This window comes from Lepidochelys kempii, chromosome 5, assembly GCF_965140265.1.
Source record: "Lepidochelys kempii isolate rLepKem1 chromosome 5, rLepKem1.hap2, whole genome shotgun sequence".
NCBI classification, from domain to species: Eukaryota; Metazoa; Chordata; order Testudines; family Cheloniidae; genus Lepidochelys; species Lepidochelys kempii.
This window is the reverse complement of record NC_133260.1, coordinates 91,266,124-91,291,736: the sequence shown is the minus strand read 5'-3', so window position 1 is coordinate 91,291,736 and position 25,613 is coordinate 91,266,124. Positions and strand designations below refer to the sequence as shown.

The 25,613-nt window shown below is 41.5% G+C and overlaps 1 protein-coding gene across 2 annotated transcripts in view; it reads right to left on the bottom strand.

Moving 5' to 3' along the window:
- Nucleotides 1-25,613, bottom strand: part of GOLM1 (golgi membrane protein 1) — a 96,773-nt gene that overhangs the window by 18,970 nt on the left and 52,190 nt on the right. For both annotated transcript variants that reach the window (XM_073345027.1, XM_073345028.1), the window contains exons 3-5: nt 24,555-24,734; nt 8,119-8,173; nt 5,815-5,917 (exon numbers count right to left, since the gene is read on the bottom strand). In XM_073345027.1, the coding sequence (XP_073201128.1) occupies nt 5,815-5,917; nt 8,119-8,173; nt 24,555-24,734 (338 nt within the window). The remainder of the gene's footprint in view (nt 1-5,814; nt 5,918-8,118; nt 8,174-24,554; nt 24,735-25,613) is intronic.

The window sequence follows — 25,613 nt, the reverse complement described above, 5'->3', positions numbered from 1 at the left end:
TCAAGGTGAAAGGTGAGCTTAATTACTGATCATGACTAATGCCAAGAAGAGGAAATGAGAGACACTATACTGAATAAAGAGCATTTTAACCTGCTGCCAATATACAGCAATGCATACAACAAAGACTCTTTCATTTTGTGGGCATGAAACCACATTTCTGCATTTCAATTTGCTAAGAACATAAGAACTGCTACAAGATCTCCTACTCTCATTCCTAGATGTAACAAATTCTTCTGAATGACTGGGTTGTGCTAAGGCTTTAACGAACAGTTTCCCTCCTAAAAGACAGTAGGTTTCCCACAAGATTCAGAACAAAATCTGTTAATTAGAGACTACTACAATAATTTGATTTTCTCAATGTCTTCTAATTTAACATGCACAATTCAGAGTGGTAGCACTCCTGTCTGTATTGGAATATCTTTTGTTTAAATAAAAAAAAAAAAAGAATTTATACCCGGTCATGCTTCTGAGTAATTTTTGAACTGTATTTCTAATTTTAACCCATTTTCTGGTACTGAATGATACTATGATACTACCCCTCCTCATTTTCTCTGCTCACTGAACTTAAATTGAACTTGGAGGATTAGCAGTTCTCAATGGCAGACATGTAGGCACAGTGAAACTGCCAGTTCTTTAATCACCACCGCCTCATGTTATTTCATTATCACACACCATCGACCACACTATGCTAACAGCAATGTTTGGTTTTTACTGCTCTTAAATAATTAGAAGATATTATTTATTTCCTCAAGAGTAAATAACATTGTGAAAATCTTTTTATGTTTGCCAACAAAGTAATTACTTCTTCCAAAGGCTCGATACACAAAGAAGATGGAAAATGATAATTCCTAAGCCTTTAGAATGTCTACGTCACAAGTTCTCTCTCCATACACATTTTAAAAGTGTGAGTTGCGCACTACTGAGCACACTTATGTATACATCTCTATGACTAATGAAATATGAAGTGGAATGCAGTGTTAAGGCGACAGTAAAAAGAAAGCACAACAGGTAATATAAAAAGTTAACAGCAACATTAAGTCTGACACATTATACTGCCTGTGAAATGTGCCATAAAAATCGTGAAAAGTATTTTCTACAGCTATAAAAATAAGAAACATATGAATAGAATGAATAGAAACCATGGTTCTGTGGATGAAGGGAAAGCAGTGGATGTATTGTTTCTTGACTTTAGCAAAGCTTTTGACACGGTCTCCCACAGTATTCTTGTCAGCAAGTTAAGGAAGTATGGGCTGGATGAATGCACTATAAGGTGGGTAGAAAGCTGGCTAGATTGTCGGGCTCAACGGGTAGTGATCAATGGCTCCATGTCTAGTTGGCAGCCGGTATCAAGTGGAGTGCCCCAAGGGTCGGTCCTGGGGCCAGTTTTGTTCAATATCTTCATAAATGATCTGGAGGATGGTGTGGATTGCACTCTCAGCAAATTTGCGGATGATACTAAACTGGGAGGAGTGGTAGATACGCTGGAGGGGAGGGATAGGATACAGAAGGACCTAGACAAATTGGAGGATTGGGCCAAAAGAAATCTGATGAGGTTCAATAAGGATAAGTGCAGGGTCCTGCACTTAGGACGGAAGAACCCAATGCACAGCTACAGACTAGGGACCGAATGGCTAGGCAGCAGTTCTGCGGAAAAGGACGTAGGGGTGACAGTGGACGAGAAGCTGGATATGAGTCAGCAGTGTGCCCTTGTTGCCAAGATGGCCAATGGCATTTTGGGATGTATAAGTAGGGGCATAGCGAGCAGATCGAGGGATGTGATCGTTCCCCTCTATTCGACATTGGTGAGGCCTCATCTGGAGTACTGTGTCCAGTTTTGGGCCCCACACTTCAAGAAGGATGTGGATAAATTGGAGAGAGTCCAGCGAAGGGCAACAAAAATGATTAGGGGACTGGAACACATGAGTTATGAGGAGAGGCTGAGGGAGCTGGGATTGTTTAGCCTGCAGAAGAGAAGAATGAGGGGGGATTTGATAGCTGCTTTCAACTACCTGAAAGGGGGTTCCAAAGAGGATGGCTCTAGACTGTTTTCAATGGTAGCAGATGACAGAACGAGGAGTAATGGTCTCAAGTTGCAGTGGGGGAGGTTTAGATTGGATATTAGGAAAAACTTTTTCACTAAGAGGGTGGTGAAACACTGGAATGCGTTACCTAGGGAGGTGGTAGAATCTCCTTCCTTAGAGGTTTTTAAGGTCAGGCTTGACAAAGCCCTGGCTGGGATGATTTAACTGGGAATTGGTCCTGCTTCGAGCAGCGGGTTGGACTAGATGACCTTCTGGGGTCCCTTCCAACCCTGATATTCTATGATTCTATGTACTTCTGTACAATGCAACTTATGCAGTGATGGAAACAATTTCTGCCTTTCTTGAATGAGATTATAACTGGGCAACCATAAACCTAGAATATCTCTTGCACAGGTAGCCCATGGGAGGAAAGCTCCAGAGGGATTCCGCACAGCTACCCCTGTTGGGGAGCTGGAACTGAAAAGGTCATGTTTCCTAACCCCTTCACCTCCACTCTTAAAACATGGTTGATCCCCAGAAGCCACTCAGAGGCCTAGCACCTCCACAAGTGTTCTGACCCCCACCAACCTGGAAGCATGGATTCACTGGTGCCACTCTACCAGGTCTTCAACCTGGGCCTGGCTACTGTGTGATATATCCCTGACACCTAGTCTACACAGCAGACCATACCCTCTGAAGGGCCTTTGGGGGAAGGAGAGGGAGAGAGTTATGGGTGGATGGTGCCTGAGGCCCACTCTGTAATAAAAGGGGGAGTTTTGGGCATAGATTACCTCCTGTGCGTGAAGATCTGGGCCATTAGCATTAAAGACATCCCATTTAGGGTTTGGTATAAAACTGCTCTTGCAGGTCTCAGCCTTCCATGGGAATTGCTGGCAAATAACTGATCTTCACTGCCTCCAGTCCTGTGTCTAGCAGAGGATTATGAAGCAGAGACCCAAAAGACATGATTCTGTCCTCCCCTTCCACACTTTTAAACATGCCAAGGGGTAGATTTGGCCATCTGTTGGGTTCAACAAATTTAGAAAACCAGGTTATGTGTACAAGGCCCACAAGGTTTCAATTTCATAAGGTCAGCAGTTGCATAGTGTGACAAAGTTCCTCCTCTGCCTTGGTGGGTCCTGCGCTTATTGGTGGATTTTCTCATCTCAGAGGTTCACAGCAGCCCTCAGTTTGGCCACTTTCGTGGTTCAAATCTGCCGTTCACTCAGTTAGCCTCATCACTGGCCAGCATGGGGAAAGGAAGAAGAACATTCCCCGCAGTCTCTGCTGTTCCACCTAGTGGATCGAGGAACAGGCCAGAGACCTTCCCCTCTGGTGGAACCCACAGTCCAGTTCAACTCCTCCAGTATCAAGTAGGGAGTTGTGGGGATGGAGGGAACCTGCCCTCTACTCCAGGTTCCAACCCAGGGCCCTGTGGATTGCAGCTGTCTACAGTGGCTCCTGTAACAGCTGCATGACAGCTACAACTCCCTGGGCTACTTCCCCATGGCCTCCTCCCAACACCTTCTTTATTCTCACCACAGGATCTCCCTGCTGATGTCTGATAATGCTTGTGCTTCTCAGTCTTCCAGTAGTATGCCTTCTCACTCTCAGCTTCTTGCGCCTCTTGCTCCCAGCTCTGCGCACGCACCACAAACTGAAGTGAGCTCCTTTTTAAACCTAGGTGCCCTGATTAGCCTGCTTTAATTGATTCTAGCAGCTTCTTGATTGGCTGCAGGTGTTCTAATCAGCCTGTCTGCCTTCATTGTTTCCAGAAAGTTCCTGATTGTTCTGGAACCTCCCCTGTTACCTTACCCAGGGAAAAGGGACCTACTTAACCTGGGGCTAATATATCTGCCTTCTATCACTCTCCTGTCACAGTAAGTAAACAGGGTGGGTGAGTCATCAGGAAGTCAGTTGCTCTACAATTTATACAAAGTCTACAAAGTTTACTAATGTCACCTGTCTTTGTCCATATATACAAGAAACAAGGTAAATTGTTTCACAGCTATTTTAATTTGAGACCATCTGACAATTAACCTTCAGCACAAATTCTCTGGAGCTAGAAGTGTGAAAACCCATACCTAACATGCAATTCAAAATAAACTAAACAAAGCCTAGTAATGTATAACTATTTTAAAGGTAGCTTGAATCTGGGGCCTAATCTTGTGCAGGAGGTGCTTCACATACTAAATATCAGTTTTCAAGCCACAATTTACAAATGTATTGAGTACAATCAGCAGAACGAAACAAAATGGAACTGATCCTTCAGTTCTAAAGCAGGCAAAATTCATACTGACTTCCAGTTTGTATAAAAACAGCAGGATCAGGCCCATAATAGCAAAATTTTTCTTCTTGGTGACAGTTGTCAAGATTTATCAGAAACCAAACTAAGCTACTGCTTCTATAGGGTCTGACTTTTTCATTCCATTGCTGTGGAAGTACCAGTCCTGCCAGTATAGGAAGCACAACTTAACTTGCTGCTAACTGAGCAGAGATCCATAATAATTATAAGAATGAAAGCAAAGAAAGTTGCATTGGTTCATCCTTCCCAAGATATAGAGAAAGGAACATCAATGTTAGCAAGAAAGGGAAAAAAACAGAACTCATAATTAGTACAGGAAATAACTAGTAATTCCTAGTGAATACGTGGAAGTGTTAAGGGTTATTGAAGTTCTTACCAGTGTCCCTGCACATATATTTCGTTATTCACAACTTACAATGCTTCAGGGGTACCTATTTCCATTGCTGTTTAGGGCACAGTGAAATCAACAGCTCAACCATGGCTTCCCATACTGGCAGATATCCACCTACCTCAAATTCATCACAAAAAATTCTTCAAATGTTCCATCATATTTGAGTTAACAAGGACCTTCCAATTCATTAAGTCCTTATATAATTTACTGAGATTCCAACTCAACTCCAGAAAACTTTTCTGGCTTGCAGCGCAAGAGCTTGAAGATTTGGGGTTTTCCCTTGAAGATCAATAGCAAGCAAGCTGGAAGGACACTAACTGACAAATAAACACCTCAAGGACTTTTCACTTCTATGGAAAACATGTCCACTTTGAATCTCATCCAAACATCACATGGCAGATGCTCTTACCTCTTCCATAAATGGCGACTGAGACACCATCCTATTTCTCACTGTGGAAATTGACTTCAAACTATGGAGCACCTCATCAATCAGTGTCCCAAACAATCCACATCCCAGTGGCATCTCAGCTATCCACTCTGTGTCACCTGAAGCAATCAATTGGATTGCTGACCTAGACTTGGACATCTAACATTGCTGTTTTTAGGCATACAAAAGAAGATGACGACAACGACTTCAGGAAACGTAACAAAAATCCGATTAAAGCCCTGGCTGGGACTTGGAAGATCTAAATTCAAATTCTGGCCCTCCCACAGACTTCTTGTGTGACCTTGGCAAATCACTTAGTCTCTCTGTGCCTCAGTTCCTTATCTGTAAAGTGGGAATAATTGTACTTCGCTGTCTGCCAGGAGCACTGAGAGGAATACAAGTAAGAAATGTTTGTGAAGTGCTTCAATACTATGGTGATGGGAGCCACAAGTACTCACACAAATGAGCAGAAACCAATCAGGACCGTAGGTGGTATATTATTTTCCTTTTCTGAAAATGCTATCTAGTCTCAAAATATCTACTAGCAGCATTTATATTTTAAAACCGTAACTATGGGGAAAAATGCAGTATGCAAGTGCAGGTTTCAAAAGAATAATTTGGCTTATGACCTTTCATTCTGTAAGTCATGTATTTAAAAGAACAAACTTACATATCATAGGAAAATTTCTTCTGAAGGTTAGTCTGGTTTTTCTGAAACTGGTACACATCCAGTTGTAGCTTTCCGTATTCCTTCTGTAACTTTATCAAGTGTTCTGGGCCAAAAGAGGATTATTATTTTTAATGGAATATTATAGTAAGATAAACAGATCCCTCCCTCCAAAATCAAAGATGCAAATTTGATAGTGAGAAAGCTCTATTGGCTACTTTTCTCAGTCTCCCAAATTCATGATATTTTGGTAGACCAAATATAGTGTCACATTGTGGCACCTACTCAGCAGCAAAAACACAGAGGACGTAGGAGGGTTTTCTACCTAATACAACCTACATTCTCTGCATCCCCTCCTCCAAAGGGAGGGCTCTAACTCATCTATATTCTCTGGCTGCTCTTGGCCTGCAACCTAGCAGACTAGAGGTCACTGAAGGACTAGTCACTATAGTGCAGACACAATGGTAATTTTCCTACTACTTATCTAAATTAAAGTTACAACTCACTGTGACATTCTGTACCTCATGGGAACACCCTACACCCCCATGTTCATCCTTATAATATGATCGTGTGGTATCTAATGCAAAATTTGTCATGTCGGGTATCTTCGGAAGGTTCATGATGCACTGAGCATTGTTGTTATAGTGATGTTATTTTATAGTAATGTTATAGGTTATAATTTCATGTACATAGTTATGAGGCTGAAAATGTATCCTCATGGCTTAAAGCAAGCCCAGGCAAAAACTCTCTAAGAGCAGAGGGGCAGTTCACACTTCATCAAGGCATGTATGGGAGAAACCCAGCCCAGCCTCACAGGAACAAAGGATGCTGGCCTAGGCAGCAACAAAAGGATCTGTTCGACTCTCAGTGAGTCACCCCCCTTCCTTTGGTCAGTTTGGGACTGTAATGAGGTAATGCTCACCTGACTCTGAAGGGGGGGAGCCAGGGGAGAAGCCAAGAGGGAAGAAAGAATATGATAAAAGGGAAAGACATTTGCCATTCTCTTTCTCTTCCACCTCTATCTACAGACATCACCACCAAACAACTGAAGTGCTGATCAAAGGGGAGAGCCTGGCTGAAGGGCAACCAGCCAGCCTGTGGTGAGAAGCATCGAAGTTTGTAAGGGCATTGAAAGCTTTAAGATCAGCTTAGAATGCGTTTTGCTTTTATTTCATTTGACCAAATCCAACTTGTTATGCTTTGACTTATAATCACTTAAAATCTATCTTTATAGTTAATAAATCTGTTTATTTATTCTATCTGAAGCAGTGCGTTTGGTTTGAAGCATGTCAGAGACTCCCCTTGGGTTAACAAGCCTGGTACATGTAAATTTCTTTGTTAAAGTGATGAACTCATATAAGCTTGCAGCGTCCAGCAGGCATAACTGGACACTGCAAGATGGAGGTTCCTAGGTTTGTGTCTGGGACCGGAGATATTGGCTAGTGTCATTCGCTTGCACAATTCAAGGAGCAGCTTACATGCCAGAGGCTGTGCGTGAACAGCCCAGGAGTGGGGGCTCTCACAGCAGAGCAGGGTAAAGCTGGTTCCCAGAGTCAGGGATTGGAGTGACCTAGCAGATCACCAGTCCAGATAACACCAGAGGGGAACGTCACACCCTCTGTAACAGCAGTTTACAGTTCACAAAGCAGGATTGTTTGTAAGTTAGTAGTTTTCTGTGGTGGAACCTCCTCCATCATGCTGTGACACCCTGAATGCTTTGCTCCCAACAAAAAGCTTTGCATCAGAAAGCTGAGCACATCAGAGAGGCTGACAACTGTATTTTCCAATGGCCCAAATGCTAGAAGTCATAACTCACTAGCAATGATTCTGAAAGTATCAAAGTGGATAATAATTAATAAGGCCAAATTTTCCTTTCAGATGTGTGTATTACTCCCATGGATGTCAATGCATCCATATACAGGAGTATAGAATTTTAGAGTTGAAAGAGGGTTATACTATGTGGGTGGGAACAGAGAAGTTGTTCAAGTATATATTATTAATATAGGGGGAATCTGTTCTATTTATATTTCTTATTTTCTGCCATTAAGATCTAAGGCTGTGGAGTCCTGCACTAAGAGCCACATGGACCTTTTTGCCTAAACAGAGCCCCAGTGAAGGCAGTATGGCATGAGCCCTGTACCCATGAAGAACCTGTACATGGTCAAGGTCTAGTTTATGGTGGTTCCTACACTTTCTCATGGCTTTCAGTTGGAGAGCTCACACACCTAAAAGACACAGGAGTAAGACTGAGTCTTTGAGAGAACTGGCTTTAAGTCTGATAATAATAGAACTACAATAAAAAGGTACCTTTTAGATTCTGGATAAATCTCTCATTTGTTGTTATGTTATTCATTAACACAGCCTGCGGAAAAAAAGTGAAATTGTATTAAAACAATGTTGATCAAACCACTTATTTAATAAAAAAGTAATCAAGTAATTCTAGAGAATAAAGCAAAAATGTATTTCTAAGGAATACGATACAATTAAAAAACAAACACTGTATTAGGTGCAGTTGAGATCAGTTATGTTATTTCAATTCCTAGATTATGAAAAAAAAACAAAAAAATTTTGTACTACCCAAGGCATAAATCAATGAAAGATCATCACTAAAAATAAAACAAGACCACAACATTTTAAACAGGTTACTCACTGGAATTATTAGTTTAAAGAGTCCACTGCTAAACACTTGTTTACCATTGTCTCCATTTCATGTTACTCTTACAATCACAGTGACAATCAGATTTAGAGTGTATTAATCAAGTGTACCTTTAAGAAAGAAAGATTCACCAAACTGCATCCTTTCAATAATTCTTTTGAGATAGAACCAATAAGGCTACTGTCAGGATTGCAGGGGAAAAGTGCCAGAGCAATAATTATTCCAACAACACAAATAAAAACTCTACCAAAGTCAGTAAATCAAGGGAGAAATGGCTTGCCTATTAGGTTTTACATTACACACCATTATATTTAGTCCACTTCCCTAATGCATGGCACCCTCTTTTCCTCCCCTGGGACAAGTGAGAGATGTAATGCCCTTCCATTCCCATATCTTTAACTCCAGACACACTAAAAAGGCAGTAATCTCAGGCGGGAGGAGAAGGTCAGAAATACACATGCACATGAGATTGGATATTGTGACAAAGTTCCTCCTCTACCTTGGTGGGTCTTGTGCTTATTGGCGGATTTGCTCGCCTTGGAGCTTCACGGCAGCCCTCAGCTTGGCTGTTTTTCTGAACCCACAGTCCAGTTCGACGACTCCTGTGTCTGACCAGGAGTTGGGAGGTTTGGAGGGAACCCGGGCCCGCCCTCTACTCCGGGTTCCAGCCCAGGGTCCTGTGGAATGCAGCTGTCTAGAGTGCCTCCTGGAACAGCCTGCGACAGCTACAACTCCCTAGGCTACTTCCCCATGGCCTCCTCCCAACACCTTCTTTATCCTCACCATAGGACCTTCCTCCTGGTGTCTGATAATGCTTGTACTTCTCAGTCCTCCAACAGTCCGCATTCTCATTCTCAGCTCCTAGTGCCTCTTACTCCCAACTCCTCACATGCGCACCACAAACTGAAGTGAGCTCCTTTTTAAACCCAGATGCCCTGATTAGCCTGCCTTAATTGATTCTAGCAGCTTCTTGATTGGCTGCAGGTGTTCTAATCTGCCTGTCTTAATTGTCTCCAGAATTGTCTCCTGATTGTTCTGGAACCTTCCCTGTTACTTACCCAGGGAAAAGGGACCTACTTAACCTGGGGCTAATATATCTGTCTTCTGTTACTCTCCTGTAGCCATCTGGCCCGACCCTGTCACAATGTGTAGGGGGAAAATAACACTACATGAAATTAGTCACAGACAAATGCCAACAGAGAACTCAGCTTCAATGTCTAATATTTAGCAATTGTGCAGGAAACTAGTTTAGTTTTGAAGATGACAGACGATCATGCCTATTTAGACTTATAAATCTGTATATCTTCTGAAGTATCTATTCGCTGTGCTTAGATGTAATTTATAAGGATTCCTATTTATTCATCCCAGGATGCATTCAGTATTTCACAGACTTCAGAGATCAGGATACAGCCATTCCCAAAAGAAGTTTTTCACAGAAGTAGTGCTGCTGCCATACAGTATATGGGCTGCCTTCACTGGAAGGAGCACTTCTATGATCAAGATGGTCGTTCAGTCTGTGCAGGCTATTCTGATGCTACTGATAAGGATGCCGAATAATGCTAATTTTGACTGTGCTTATTGTAATCTAATCATCCATTTACTAGGAACTAGAGAAAGAGTTCACCAGTTCATCTCAAACATGTGGCAGATGGTAATGACTTTTGTTCACTAGCAGTCTAAACCAGATTTGTGTCCTATCATCAGTTCCCTGGACCATCTAGTTCCCCAAACAAACTGTTATTTGAATGTAATGACAGAGATATTATTGTTTACAGCAGGGGTTCTCAAACTGGGGGTCGCAAGGTTATTATATGGTGGGTTGCGAGCTGTCAGCCTCCACCCCAAACCCCACTTTGTATCCAGCATTTATAATGGTGTTAAATATATTAAAAAGTGTTTTTAATTTATAAGCGGGGGTGGGGGGTGTCGTACTCAAAGGCCTGCTATTTGAAAAAAGTCACTAGTACAAAAGTTTGAGAACCACTGGTTTACAGAAACCAGTAAGTTATAGTCACATCTTCATGCAGAGGGAGCAAGTTTCAAACAGATAAAAGGAAATTTTTCTTCTACACAATACCACACAGCCCATGAAACTCATTGCTAAAAATATCACTGAGGCTAAGAGCTTAACAGGTTTCATAAAAGAAGACCATTAATATGGATGACAAGAATATCCAAACTTACATTCATAAGGATTTAAAAAGAGGGAGAAAAAATCAAGAGTTTTCAAAGGATTATAAACCCTGATTGCTTCACCACATAAACCAACATTTAATGAATGGTGCTCTGCCTATGGTGAGGTTATTCCATAACTTCCAACTGCAGGATTTTTTATACTGGAAACATCTGGTACCGGCCATTGTTGAAGACTGGCTACTGGATTAGATGGTCCAGCACTCCAATTCAGTATGGAAATCACTATGTTCCTATGTTATTTTCCTAATTTTTGAAGATGGAAATGAGAATATGCTTGATTCTGAAAGTATTACAGAATGACTGCTAAATTTCATATTACTCAGAATGGTGGGAAGGGTGAGCAGTAATCATCTCAAACGGGAAAGCACAGGTACATGTTATTGGAAGGTCACTTAAGTCACAGATAAAAAATGCATTACTTCATATCCTTTTCAGAGTAGTAGCCGTGTTAGTCTGTATTCGCAAAAAGAAAAGGAGTACTTGTGGCACCTTAGAGACTAACCAATTTATTTGAGCATAAGCTTTTCGTGAGCTGTAGCTCACGAAAAGCTTATGCTCAAATAAATTGGTTAGTCTCTAAGGTGCCACTAGTACTCCTTTTCTTTTTTCATATCCTTTATGCATCACATATAAAAGACCCTTTTGGTAAAGCTGCAGTATTCTCCTGAATGTGAAAATATGATGAAGGGAGGATCATATAGAAAGAGATCAGGAAAAGCTGGTTAGTAAAAGCACTTTAATGTTTGCAGCAAATCCGGTTTAATAATTTACAAGAAAATGTTTACAACAGCCAGAAGGTTGTTTCTTAATGTTGCTGCACTAATACTTAGAGTTTTATATTTTTCAAGAGCTGTACCAACATTAACTAATCCTCACAACATTGTTGGGTTGTAGACAGGCAATCTCCCCATTTTTTTTGCAAGTGGAGAAATAGACACACACAAGGTAAACAACTTGGCCAAAGGCCAGAGAACAAGTTAGTGTCAGTAGTCACCATGAGAAGCTCTGGTGCGCCTGGCTGCCAAGCCTGTACCCGGGTCAATTTAGACCCAGGAAGAGGATTAGATTTGATATTTCATTCAGCACATAAAGCATTGCACACTACCTCTAGAAGAGGAGAATTCAGGGCTTAGCAACTCTGTACACAAGCTGTGCCCCAATACAGCAGACCTCAAGCCGCTCAGCAGACAGACTTGCTTACTACAATCAGTGTTGTTGAAAGCAAGTAAATCATGTCTTCACATGCCTGACCAAAAAGCAGCACTATCATCAGCAAAGATGGAAGCGTCTCCCAGCTGGATGACAGTTGCTACAGTGACTGCCAGAAATTTGCTAGGAGAGAAGCATGTCTGTGTAGGAACTGTTGTCCACATTAGAGACACAGAAAGCAATGGAATGAATAGCTACATCACTGAATTGGTGGGCAGAGAATGACTTACCCTAAAGAGAACAGTAATTCCTGCTAGAGAGTTTTCTAGTATCACAGAATCACAGAAAAGGCCAGAAGGGTCCATTAGGTATGTTCTGACCTCCTGTATATCACAGGCCATTACATCTCACCCAGTTACCCCTGTATTGAGCCCAATAACTCGTTGGCTAAAGCATATCCGCCAGAAAGGTATTCCCTTGTAACATTCCATTTTATCTGTCAATTCCTTCACCATTTCCCATGACAACAGCAAATGCTGTATTAAAACCAGGCTAACACAGATCTGAAAAATGAAAAATTGCTGTATTTGCTTTCAATACCGACTATACACAGTGTACCTCAGGGGTCCTCAACGCGGTGCCCGCGGGTGCAATGGCACCCGCAGGGCAGTTGTGTGCGCCCGCAGGACACCGCACTGCCAAAATGCCGCCGCCAAGCACGGCCGCCGGAGAACCGCCTGCCAAAATGCCGCTGAGAAGCGTTGCCGTTTCTCAGCAGTATTTCGGCGGTGGGGTGTCTGGCGCCTGCCACAGTCTTCTGGAAATGGGAGTATGCTATTCCCACAGAAAGGTTGGGGACCACTGGTGTACCTAATACGTAAAGAAGCATTGTAACAAGAAATGGTAACCAAAAAATACCAAAGCAATTGGCTGAAGTAACATTTTGTAGTTTATCTGTATTTTCAAAGTAGTTTTCACATGAGGGGAAAAGTTGCTGTATCAGCAATTAAACTGATCAGACATTAACTAGACTGATTACTATTATAGTTTAGTAGTTAAGATTGAAGTAGTTCCCAAAATATCACAAATTCTGGTCTCACAGAGTGTACAGTAATGAGACAAAAAGACAAGAAAAAGAGTGTGTGGGATAGATTTACAAAAACACAAGCCAGGAGAGATCAGGGAGAGGATAGCCATGTGCCTTATGTTTACATATTTGGTGGCTATTGAATTTTATTTATTTAAATTAAATCCTAAAATTTCCCTTCCTTCACCATTCACCACACAGGCCTACCCACCATTTGTCTGGCAACATTCTTCAATTTTAGTGTCTTTATGCTCTTCTCTCTCAGCATTTTGAAAAGACGGCACGCTAGCCACATAGCCTTTCAATCCTAGGTCATGAGATTAAAACATCAACAGGTGAACTTATCTTTTTTCCCCAAGGCTTTCAAGGTCACTGAACATATTTTCTCTATTGTATTTCTTTTAGGCTTGTCGGTATGCTGCAGACTCATTTTACACTTTTGAACAAGAGTGCCGTGTGAAAAAAGTCTAAAGCAATTTTCAAGCCAATAATGGAGCATTTAAGCCATACAATTTTTCACTGAACTTTAAGCATTCATTCTTTCTAGAAGTTACAGCCTGTTCTCAATAAAATTAAACACTGAATGAAACAGCTGTTTGGAACAGACTGAATGACTCAGACAATTGATAAGGGGAGACCAAGCCCTTTACCTCTAGCTCAGTGTTTGGACTGTGGTCAAGGCTGTTGGACATTAAAAGTTGCTTCTGGCACCTATTCTGCATTACAGCAGTCAGTGGTTTCAGTTCATCTCTTATTCCAGAAGTGAGCCACAGAACACAACACAAAAACCATCACCACAATTGGCTCATTTGTCAGCAGTCTCAAAAGAGGCACCAAGGAGACTGTGGGCATAAAGAATGAGCTATCCTTCCAAACCTGCAAAGCAGTGGGCGTGTGCTTGTGCTGTGTGTGTCCTGTGGACACAGGATTTTTGTCATCATTGCTATCAATCTAGCATATGTATTATTGCTACATTCAATTACAAGTAAAGAAACATTTGGCAGTATGAATGGAATAAAATGCACTCTGGGCAGGGGTTGCTATAAGTCGCTACAACTATCATTGTACATTAACCCCTCTTCTCTCGTCAGCCATTTTACTATATAGTGTGAAAAGGCAGAAAAAATTTTCAATAGTATATTCTTAATTTGCACAGAATCTGAATTTCCATGTCTTGGAAACCTATATATTAGCCTAATGCTGGGATTCTCAAACTTGTTCATAATGCAAATACATTTTAAAAGAGAGAATCTCCGCTCCCATTTACGAGTATGTGGACCATCTCTGCTGATGATGTACTTTCCCCAAGGATGAGATTTCAACAGCAGCTGCTTGAGGGAAAGTATTTAGTTTATTTTAGCTTCTTTTAATACAGTTTAACTACTGGAACATGAGAGACCCTGTGACACATGATCAGCCAGCTTTGAACAGACCATCAGCATGGGATCCACAGACCATCTGAGAACTTCTGGTTAATGAATGCTGTGTTTGAAGCAGAGAGCTGCCCATTTCTCTATGAAATAAATAAGAGCCTCTTTTAAGACAACATAAAAACAGACTGGAGTAGGTTGTACTTTCCCTAAGAACACTGACAAGTCCATTACTTTACTACTACATCTATTGTAAATATAAGGCTAACTTCTGGCCCTGCTGAAAAAAGTCACAATACATTCAACGTCATTTTGAACTGTATTTAAACTAGAATGACCATAATCAATTAAAGCTCTGCCTGCAGATGTAGTGGCTAAGAGGTTTAGGTTACAATCAGCCATGTACAAGGACTTGTCTACACTTCAAATTTGTTGCAGGTCAGCTTGAGATGTTTCCTGTTAAAATGCCTTCATCCACAAACAAAATGTTTTGTTGTATATTATCTAGTGTTTTAATGTGTGTTATCAAACCCCCCTTTGGAAGCATGTTTACATGGATGTGGATTGAGTTTACCCATGACAAAGCAGGTGTGGTTATAACCACATCCTATAACAAGTGTTGTGCATCTGTCAGATCTTCCTGCCAGTATCCCACACTGCTTTCTGACTCCCTGGATCAGCTGTGTCCTCTCTACAGCTCCAGGTTCATCCTAACTGGATGTCACACCACCATTTAAATAGTTGCATTCAGCCAGGTGCAATTCTTTGAAATTCCAATTTGTGGGGAGTTCACAAATACTTGTGTGTCATATTCCTGATTACCCCCTCACCCCCATACATTGCCTCCTACTCCTGCACCATGGCCCCAGACTGAGATTCTGGACTTTATTGAGCTCTGGTGAGAGGAGCTTTATTTTGTCCATCTGTATCTTGGCACTGATATACAAGCAGTGTGAGACCAGTGGCGTACAGGAGTCTGGTAGAAGGCAAATATTCTGCCTGCTGGATGAATAGTTTTCTTCTTCCGAGTGACCAAAGCAGGGGCTGCGCTAGAGCAATCAGGAACCTGCTAGAACCAATTAAGACAGGCAAGCTAATTAAGACACCTGGAGCCAATTAGGAACTAGAATCAATTATGGCAGGCAGACTAATCAGGACAGGTGGTTTTAAAAGGACCTCCCATCAGTTAGTGGGGGGCATGCAAGAGGCAGAGAGTGAGAAGGCGTGCTGCTGGAGGACTGAGGAGTACAAGTATGATCAGGCTTCAGGAGGAAGATCCTGCAGTGAGGATAAAGAAGGTGCTGGGGGAAGGCTATGGGGAAGTAGCCCAGGGAGTTGTAGCTGTCATGCAGCTGATACAGGAGACATTTAGACAGCTGCTATCCACAGGGCCCTGGGCTTGAACCCGGTGTAGAGGGTGGGCCTGGGTTCCCCGCATCACCCCAACTCCTGATTCAACACAGGAGGAGTTGACCTGGTCTGTGAGCAACACCAGAAAGGACAGTAAAAAGAAAAGGAGTACTTGTAGCACCTTAGAGACTAACAAATTTATTTGAGCATAAGTTTTTGTGAGCTGGACAGTCTAATTTGGAAAGGGATCTGGCTGTCTCTGACCCACTAAGTGGGACAACAGAGACTGCGGAGATTGTTCTCCGTTTCCCCCATGCTGGCCAGTGATGATGTTAGTTGAGTGAATGACAGGTGGCTGAGTGAATGGCAGCAAAAGTGGCCAAACTGAGGGCTGCCGTGAACCTCTGAGGTGAGCAAATCTGCCAAAAAGCGCAGGACCCACCAAGGCAGAGGAGGAATTTTGTCACAGCAGATACCATCGACACTGCTCAGAAAGGGGCATAACCAAGATGCTCTCCAGTGCTGCAGTAAGGAAAAGGAGCTCTGAGTGGCCACAGACACGTGAAACACAATTTAACTGTACGGAGAGATACTACAGCCTGCTCTTGCTATGAAGAGCTTGACCATATGTTTGCTAGATGTGACACCACCAGAGTTTGATGTGGATTCCCTGACTGAACCACAAACCTTGGATGTGGGTGACATAGTGATCCCATCAAACCAGAGTCGTAAAGCTCCAAACCACCTCCATGTAGATCTGGAGGATGAAACTGAACCACAGGGGGACACTGCAATGTTTGCATAACTTTCCTCTGGCTCATGGCCTTTTACCTCCTGCCACCCCTCCTCATTCTCAGTACTGTACAAACAATCCATTCCTTTTGACACTAATATGAAAACACAAACACCACAAACTTCTCATACTGTAGTGCTTATTCACCTTTCTCCCTCCCTCCACCTGGTCAGCTCCTGCACCCTTCACAAAAATGGTGACACTGCATAGCTTAACAAGGAAAGTACTTATTTTAAATTACCTTTTTTCTTCTTCATCCTCCCCTTTCTCCCACACCATATTAGTAGCAGAAGGAAGAGGGAAAAACAGCGTGCAATAGGACATTGGATCTGCAAAGGCAAAGAAGTTCTGGGAGCACCTGGCCTTCTAAATTTGCACAGGAGTAGGATTACTCAGTACAATTTTTAATGCTAACAAAGTTCACCACTGTTGTAAGCAGGTGCAACTCTATTGACATAAAAAGACTTATGGGTGAATTTAACCCACTAACACCAACATACAACTGGTGTAAACAAGATGAGAATAAAGCCCATAGCATCATTCCCTTACCTAAGACCCCTAAAATAACATGGCCAAACAACATGATCCAAGAACAAAGTGATAGACAACTTTAAATGTCATTTTATAGATTTCTGCCATATGCATTAACATTCGGGTATTAATATTTCATGAGTTTTATGTTATAGTTCAGGAGTATATAACATTTATCGATTATTCTCTTTGTACACATTTTTTTCCCATTTGGCTTGAGGGGCTCAGGTTATTACAAAGATTTGACTAAATAGTCTTTTGCAGCCATATGAGCTTCCTTATAGTCAAATATTTACAATTCGAGTCTAGACATACTACAGAATTAGATGATATATTTACCTTTTCTTAATCTGCCTCTAAGAAGGAAAAGAAACTGGCTCAGCGTGAGTGACTGAACTAAACCAAAAAATCAGGTTATGAATTTGACAGACTGCTATCATCCTAAAAAAAAAAAGGCAGCCAATCAATAGTGCCAATACTGAGCAGTGTGCTCCAAGAACACATTAAAAATATTTATAAAAAGGTATTTAAAAGCTAACCAAGTTGATGCAAGTGTACTGCATTTTCTTTTCTAAGTCAGAATAATTTGATTGTACCTTGGATACCCTCTCAAAATATCCAAAGGGACTAGTCCCTATTATTACTTAGTGATGCTGAAAATTTTTTAATTTTCTAATATGAAACTGCACATATAATTATGAGGAGACAAAATTATTGGGTGCAGAAGGCCTGATAAGTTAAATTCCCTTTTCTTCCAGTCATGTAACCCAGAGAAATAGAAAAGTTTTCAGATAAAAACACCATATGCCCAGGGTCAGTTTGGCTCATGTTCCATGGACCATTTTAAAAATGGAGAATTTGGCATTGTAAACAACAGGGTAACAGTAAAATTAAACAGGACTATTGCAATGCACAATCCCACATGAAGTTACTGCTATTTGATTTTGTACAAGGCATAATAGAAAGATTTTCAGCACAAAATCAGTAAGCCCCCGTGTGAAAGCATGTACGTGTGCTGTGTGGGGCACAGGGTACGTATGTATGCCCCACCACAACTTCCCCTGATTGGGGCAACAATAGAATTGCTTTCACAGATGGGACAAAGAGAAGCCAACACACATTAATATATCATGTTCCCTTTTTAAAAAGGCTTCAGAATAGGAATTATTACCACAAACAGTTCATCAGGACCTCAGTTCAGTGCTCCCAAATTTAACATCCATACTCATGTCTCTAAATCAGGTTAGGCTTGTCTCCTGATGCCAGAAAGAGAAACCACCACTCTCTGTAGCCTGCCTTGCTTCTACTCCCCTCTCTCCCAGTATCCCATTCCTGTGTTTAAATAGCTCAATCCCAGGGTGGGGCACAGCCTGCTGGATTATCCCCAGGCTGTAGGCTCCAGCCTGTCCCTTAAAGGGGTAGTACCTTCTTTCACATCCCCAAAATAAGGATGTGTTTGTACTTCCATTAAGAAACTGATTTACAAGATAGAATGAAAAATTGCGGGTATTCATGTTAAAGTTTATTTATTGCTTTTTCTATTGCAATTCTATTTCTATTGCTGGATTCTATTCTATTTCTATTTTTCTATTGCTTGTTCAGGTGACCAACACTAAAAGGCTCAGACCAATTAACAGTGAAAGCTGAATAAATACAGTCTGTAAATATGCATATTTAATGTAGGTGAAAAGTATTTAATATACAAATGCTGAAACATATAGGACTAGTGATAGAGACAACAGTAGGGTATTAAAGACAACATCCTTGAAGCATGTTGATATGTATATATCTCAGATGCATGCAATATGAACTGAACCTTTCCCCAAGGGAGGTGTGAAGAACAATTGTGGCACATTGTGAAAAGCTGTGAATAAGCAATGGGGAAATGTATTCCATATCCAATATACAAAGTTGTTGTACGTATTCTTTTTAAAACTACTTAGTTGTAGAACTAAGTTTTTTAAAAAAACTACTTAGTGTTCCTATTTTGAATTTTAAAATGGATTATTTAAATCCAAACACAACAAAAAATTAGAACATGCATTAACTGTTTAACCAAACAATTTAAAAAAATGGATACAGCATATATAAGGGATATTTTTCCAGTTATTGTTTTAACAGAAAATGGTGGACCTATGAACATCCTAAATGCAATGAATACTGAGTGATAACTAGAGAGAATATTGGTCTCTTTTAAAAATTGTTTAATGGATTCAAAAGTGCCCTTTTGAACTTCTCATTCCTTATCTGTCTTCATTGAGACTTCATGTAAGCTTCCTGTTCTTTTCAATCTATTTCTGTCTGAATTGCCATAAGTGATTTGCCAAATCTACATTAATCCTTGAAAATTTGAACAGTTCTAACAGGAAAGACTGAGAATGGAAGAGAGACTGGCTCTACAGCCTGATGGTCAGGGCACTCACAGTGGATGTGGAAGATCTGGGTTCAAGTCCCTGCTCTGAATCAGGCACAGACAGAGACACTCAGGTCTCCTGCATCCCAGCTGAGTGCCATAACCACTGGGCTACTGGTTATAAAAGTCTCTTGTCCCCACCCCCAGAATTCCACCATGAAACCCCAGAAAGTTAAGATGAAACTTCCCACAAAAGGGGCAAAGTTTTCAGTTTGAATATGGAGCACTTTCCAACAAAAAAATTGTTGAAAAATTCCCAACCAGCTTTACTGCCTTCATCTCAGGTGGATCCTCATTCAGCCAGCTGCTTGAACAGCCATCCACCCTAGCAACCAGTGACTCTCCTGCTAATACCCCATAGACAACCTCAACCCCTCCTCCCCAACTCCAGCCACCCTGGGGCATCAGTTGTATGTAGCAAGAAGATGGAGAAGTCTTTTGTGCTGACCTCAAAGGGGTCCCTGTATAGAGTCTGCCTCTCCTCAGAAAAGGCATGGTGCTTTTTCTCTGCCAGACACTGGGGTAGGGCTGGAAGGACTGCCGTTTTGCCTGGTGGGCAAAGCTCCTAACACACCAAAGCCACAAGAGAGCATGGATGTTGACAGCATCTGACCCATTTTAAGTAGATTTCATCCCAGCTGACCTTACTCAGGAGTTAAGGGCAGCCCTGATGTTATCAGCCTGCTCAGCAGGCCACCCTGCAAGCTGCCATCCTGCAGGTCCTTGGGGAAGTGGAGGGAGAAGGATCTCAGGTGCAGATGGGCTCTATTGAGCTTGATCTCACAATTCTTTTCCAAAAATCTTTTGTGTTATATTATCTGCCATCATGGCAATACATATTTGATATGCTACTAATCCAGTGCATAATTAACTCCTGAAAATTATTCATCCATTGACACACATACAGTAGGACAATGAAATGAAAAGTAATATGTCTCATAAAGAACTGCAGCAATAGATTGACCTTGCATGTTACCTGAGAGTCTGTTCTGGTAAAAACTATCTACAGCCCAAAGATTTGTTCTCTCCCAGGCCCATGGAACTCTCCCTAATTCCCCCACACATCATGTGCCCTGCAAAAACATAAACATAAATAAATAAAAATCCCCTCTCTCTCACATAAGATACTTTTGGTTTTCAATCAGGTTTTTGTGGAAATGCTGATCATTCACGGAACAGCCTGAAATATGAGTTAGCTAACCATATTGCACGTAACTGCCAAAATTCAGGGCTTGGAATTTCTGTGTAAGAGAGCATTCCTTCTGAGAGCTCTCCCCATCTGTAAAGCCATTACTCTTTTCTCAGTCAAAGCACTTCAAAATCCATGGGTATGAGAGAAGAAAGGGAGTAATGTACTAATGTATAAGCTCTCCCATAAAGGGCTAAGTGTTCTTTTATGCATGTCATTCCCTCCTAGGAACAAGGAAACTGAACTGGCCTCCGTTTCTTCCTCATTCACCATAGAAGGCAGGGTTGCCCTCCATCCCCACAATGGCAGGGAGCTTAGTCCACAGAACTGTTGTAAACTGGGGTTCCACTGGAGGCCAAGGTCAATATTGCAGAGCAGCACACTCCTGTAGCAACCATGCTTCCATCGGCTTTCCCTCTCCAAGAAGGTTTCCAGTCTGCCGTGAGGGAACCCATGTCAGCTTAGTCAGTAAGATCTTGTGCCAAGATCACAACATGGTGGCACGGGGGAGAGGGAGAAGTTGAGAACATGCGGCCATGGAAATCAGCCCACCCCCTCATTCGAAGTGGCAGAGACTGAACACGTGTCACATCCACAAACGGTTTCCATGGGAGAGTTAGAAGGTATAACAGGCTAGTGCATGCACACCTTCCAGTGCTAGTGTGCTGGAACATGCTACTCTCTGTTCACAAAAGCAGAGGATAGCAGAGAGCCCAGTGTGTTAATGTTCACATAGCTTGGGCTACAATGCTGGCCTTGTAGTTTTAACAGCAGACTCTAGGAAGTATTCCATTACTGAATGTTAAAGGCCTACATTTTAGGAGGGACCATAAAAAGGAAAGCATTTTTGAAACAGAGATCTAACAATCAAACAATCCCACAGTTCAGAGGGAATCTACCAAAGGGAAGGAACTGTAAAATGCAAGAGTTCACATTACTTCAAAATATCATAAGTGGTGATGTCTATACGTTAGGCAGAGTGTAATGTCATTTTTCTGGTGACATTATTTGACTGTGCTGCTTGAGGAGCAGAAATGGAATATGGATAGATGCCAAAAATAGAGAGGGACCTAGTATTGTACCTAGTATTACGGAGCTGTACATTCAGAGATTCAAACAGTGGTACCTTTCCTGAGGAAAGTAAGGGCAAATAGGTCCCACAGGACACAGCAGTAGCCGCAGCCATCACTACTAGACAGGAAATCTGGCAACAATCCAACCACAAGAAAGTGCTCACTGGGATTCTGTCTACATTAACATCTGAGATAGTGTTAACACGTTTCTGGAGCATTGTGTTTAAAACAGCCAAGGATTAATTTCAAACTGGAGCAAATTTTTTAAATAAAATATATAAGTACATTATAAACCTGGTCTCTCAAGCCTTTTCAAGGAAAACAAAACTTAACAAGGTTTTTAAAAAAGTACATTGGGGTGTAACAGGAAGCCAACAATATTTAGATTCTTAAATCACCTCCCTCACCATAGTGTCTGAATGCCCGCTGCTGATTTTTGTTTGCAAGTATTGCATCTCATAACTTACAATGTATTTTTCCATCCAAAGTTTTTGAATAGCAAACTATGGTCCAGAATAAGGTGCCATACAATTTCCAGTGGAGCCCAGTCTATCTTAACACAGCTCCTATACTTTCCTGTTTAATCAGCTACATCCAATCTGCTGAGATCTGGTGGTACCTGAAGGCCACAACTCAGAGTGTAGGTCAGAAGGCATTCCATAACAGGAACAATAACCCAAAAATGATTCCCATCAGTAGAAGTCATCCAGCAGCAATGTGGGGAAGATACTACTGGATCAGGGATGGTTTCCAAAAGAAGAAATCTTTGAGCAACGAACATCTCCCTAGTGAACTTTAGTAACAAAAGGCTGAGAAAGCTATATTTAAAGATGTCACAATATTATTTAAAAGTAGATGTGTGTCATTTTTCATATAAAGAATTTTCCATCTGTTAAAGCAGTATTGCCAGCCCCAAGCATTCAAAATTCACAGATTCTAGTTCTTCTGCAAAAGTATCTGAATACTTCTGAGCTTTTTTGCTAATCATATTGGGTTTGGGGAGGGGTGCACAATGTGCAAGACCTTCACATACATACAACAACCATTACCACCTATATAAGCACAAGGGAATGCAAACACCCTTGTAATTCTTGCTGCCATTTTTAATTTTAGAAGTTAATGTAAAGGCCATAAGGCAACTATAGGGGTACTAAGCGGTTGTCAGTTCCAGGGAAAATCATCACTTCAATGTTAATGTCTTGAACCAGCAATGCACTTTGTGGTAAAGTGCTGGGATTCAGTGTGGCTTAAGACCTGGTCATTCCACTGTCAACCAGACTTTTACATTGAGGCAGCTGTTGAGAAGATAGCTGAATCTAATAAGCATGCACAGCGTTTTTTAGAGACTTCCATCTGGCCTTTGATTCAGTACATCTAGCAAGTTTGTGGGATCTAATATGAAACTGCATCCCTGAGAAGTCAGCATCATTGACAGAAGAACTCTATAGTGAAATGCAAAGCATTGTTCAATTAATGGTAGATACAGAGAATGGTTTCCTATTTCCATGGGAGTTTGTTCAGTAAGGCTGCATCCGGTCACCATCGTTCAATATCGGCATTGACTGGTTGGTGGATAAGCTTGAGCAGGCAGCTGTCAGTGGCAGGAAGCTGAGCACCATTCTACTTTGAGATCTTGAATATGCTGATGACATCATTTTGTTGGCTCAGTTTGGCGAATGGCTGCAGCTGAAGGCCAATCTGGTCAGGAAAGAGCAGCGCACATCAGTCTGTCTTTTTATTCAGTTAAAATGAAGTCTGTGGACATTACCATCAAGCAGCCATCAGCTTGAGTTTACAACCCGGATGAGATGTCGAACATGTGACAACTGTCAAATATTTGGGCAGAGTCAAAGACAACGTTGGAAGATGTGAACACTCCTATAACAGCAGATGCTGCCATGTTTCCATCCCTGCAGCGGCCTCTGTGGTGATGTCATGACATCAGACCTGTCATGAAGCTGCAGAGAACCACAGTTATACAAAGGCTGTTGCATGTGAAAAGAAGGTCCTGAGGAAGACTGAAGACCACTGCACTGATGTTTTCAATTATTGTGGTATTCATCAGATGTTCTATAGCAAGTGGCGGGACAAGATCAGAAATGAGGATATTCAAAGCTTAACCCAGCAACCACCTCCATCAGCACCAGCTGAATTTCACCAGCCCTCTTGGTATGGGTATATTATTAGAATAGAAGACCAATGAATTCTAAAGCTTGTTTACCAAGCAAAGCCCCTACATGGCCGGTGATCACATGGGCACCAAAATCTTCCGTGGCATGCTAAGATTGGCAGTGATGGACATAAACTGAATATCCAGCCAGACCACCTTAAGAACCTAGCCAGAGATTGATCCAGGTGGTGTTCAACCTTCAAAGAGACCATGACACTTCGGGATTTACCATCATGATTATGAACAATGTACAGAGAGGTTTTTTGACATAGAAAGGACCAACGCAGGATCATGAGGCTAGGTTAAGTTATTTTTATCACTGACTTCAAAACAAGAGCAGAGTTTGGTCAATGCTAAGGACTTCTGAAAATCCCACCTGTCACTTTTAAAGTGCTATTTAACAACAGCATCATGTGCTATATTTGTTATATTATAACTGCATGTAACTCATCCATGAGACACAATTTTTGTAAACTCAAAATGGGGGATGTATTGCCCCCCATTTTGTCACCCATGAAGGATTATTTTCGCCATTAAAAATTATTCATCATTTCTTTTACAACTCTGAATACTAGAGATCTGTATTAGAATTCCTTTTTTTGAGTACGGCACATTTCGCCACTGGTACTGATGTCTGCATGATTGCTTTTGTATTAGCTGAAAGATTTAAATAATCCTATTTCGTTACAGAAAATAGTGTGGCAAGAATCCCACACATGAGAAAGTTTCAGACTAAGGTCAACAGCATAACTTGAAGAGGTCCTACCTTCTCATCCTGGTGCACTTTATTGACATTTTCCATCTGAAAACCATGGAGGGACTGGATTTTATCAATCTGTTCACGCTGCTTCTCTAGTTCTCCTTGGAATTCGTTCTTTTTTAGTTCAACAGCCCCTCTCTCTGCTGCCGCCCTTCGGACTTTCCTTTCTAGTTCCATAATCCGACTCTGAAAGGAGGCAGATAAACAAGAGATAAATATAGATGGTTCCTATTAGTTAACGTTACCAGGAGTATTTCTTTGCATGATCTAACTTCAAACTTTCTGTGGAGAGAAAATCTGATTCACCTGTTATGGATTTTCAGTGTATCACCTTCGTCTTCACTGGCTACTTTTTATATTGCATTTACAGAGTGCCCCTCATCTCAAAGTTGTTGCCTAATCCATTGAGTGGTTATTGATTTTTAAGAATTTCCAATTAGTCACTGATTACATTTAAGGGTTTTAAAGGCTCTGGTCCCAGAATCAGGCAGAGCAGAATTAAATTCTATGTCTGTTTGGGAACCCAAGTGTGCACAATGACAACACTTACACTGAGGGCAAAGCAAAGCTTTAAATACTTTTATTAGCATAATTAATAAAACCAAATGTTTCAACCCAAATAAAAGTGCTTAAGCTAGTGTTTTACAGCATATAGGTCTGTAGGTTTCTTGAATTGCCACTATATAAAATACCTTTAAGATAGCTCTATGGCCTACATAGAATCATAGAATATCAGGGTTGGAAGGGACCCCAGAAGGTCATCTAGTCCAACCCCCTGCTCGAAGCAGGACCAATTCCCAGTTAAATCATCCCAGCCAGGGCTTTGTCAAGCCTGACCTTAAAAACCTCTAAGGAAGGAGATTCTACCACCTCCCTAGGTAACGCATTCCAGTGTTTCACCACCCTCTTAGTGAAAAAGTTTTTCCTAATATCCAATCTAAACCTCCCCCACTGCAACTTGAGACCATTACTCCTCGTTCTGTCATCTGCTACCATTGAGAACAGTCTAGAGCCATCCTCTTTGGAACCCCCTTTCAGGTAGTTGAAAGCAGCTATCAAATCCCC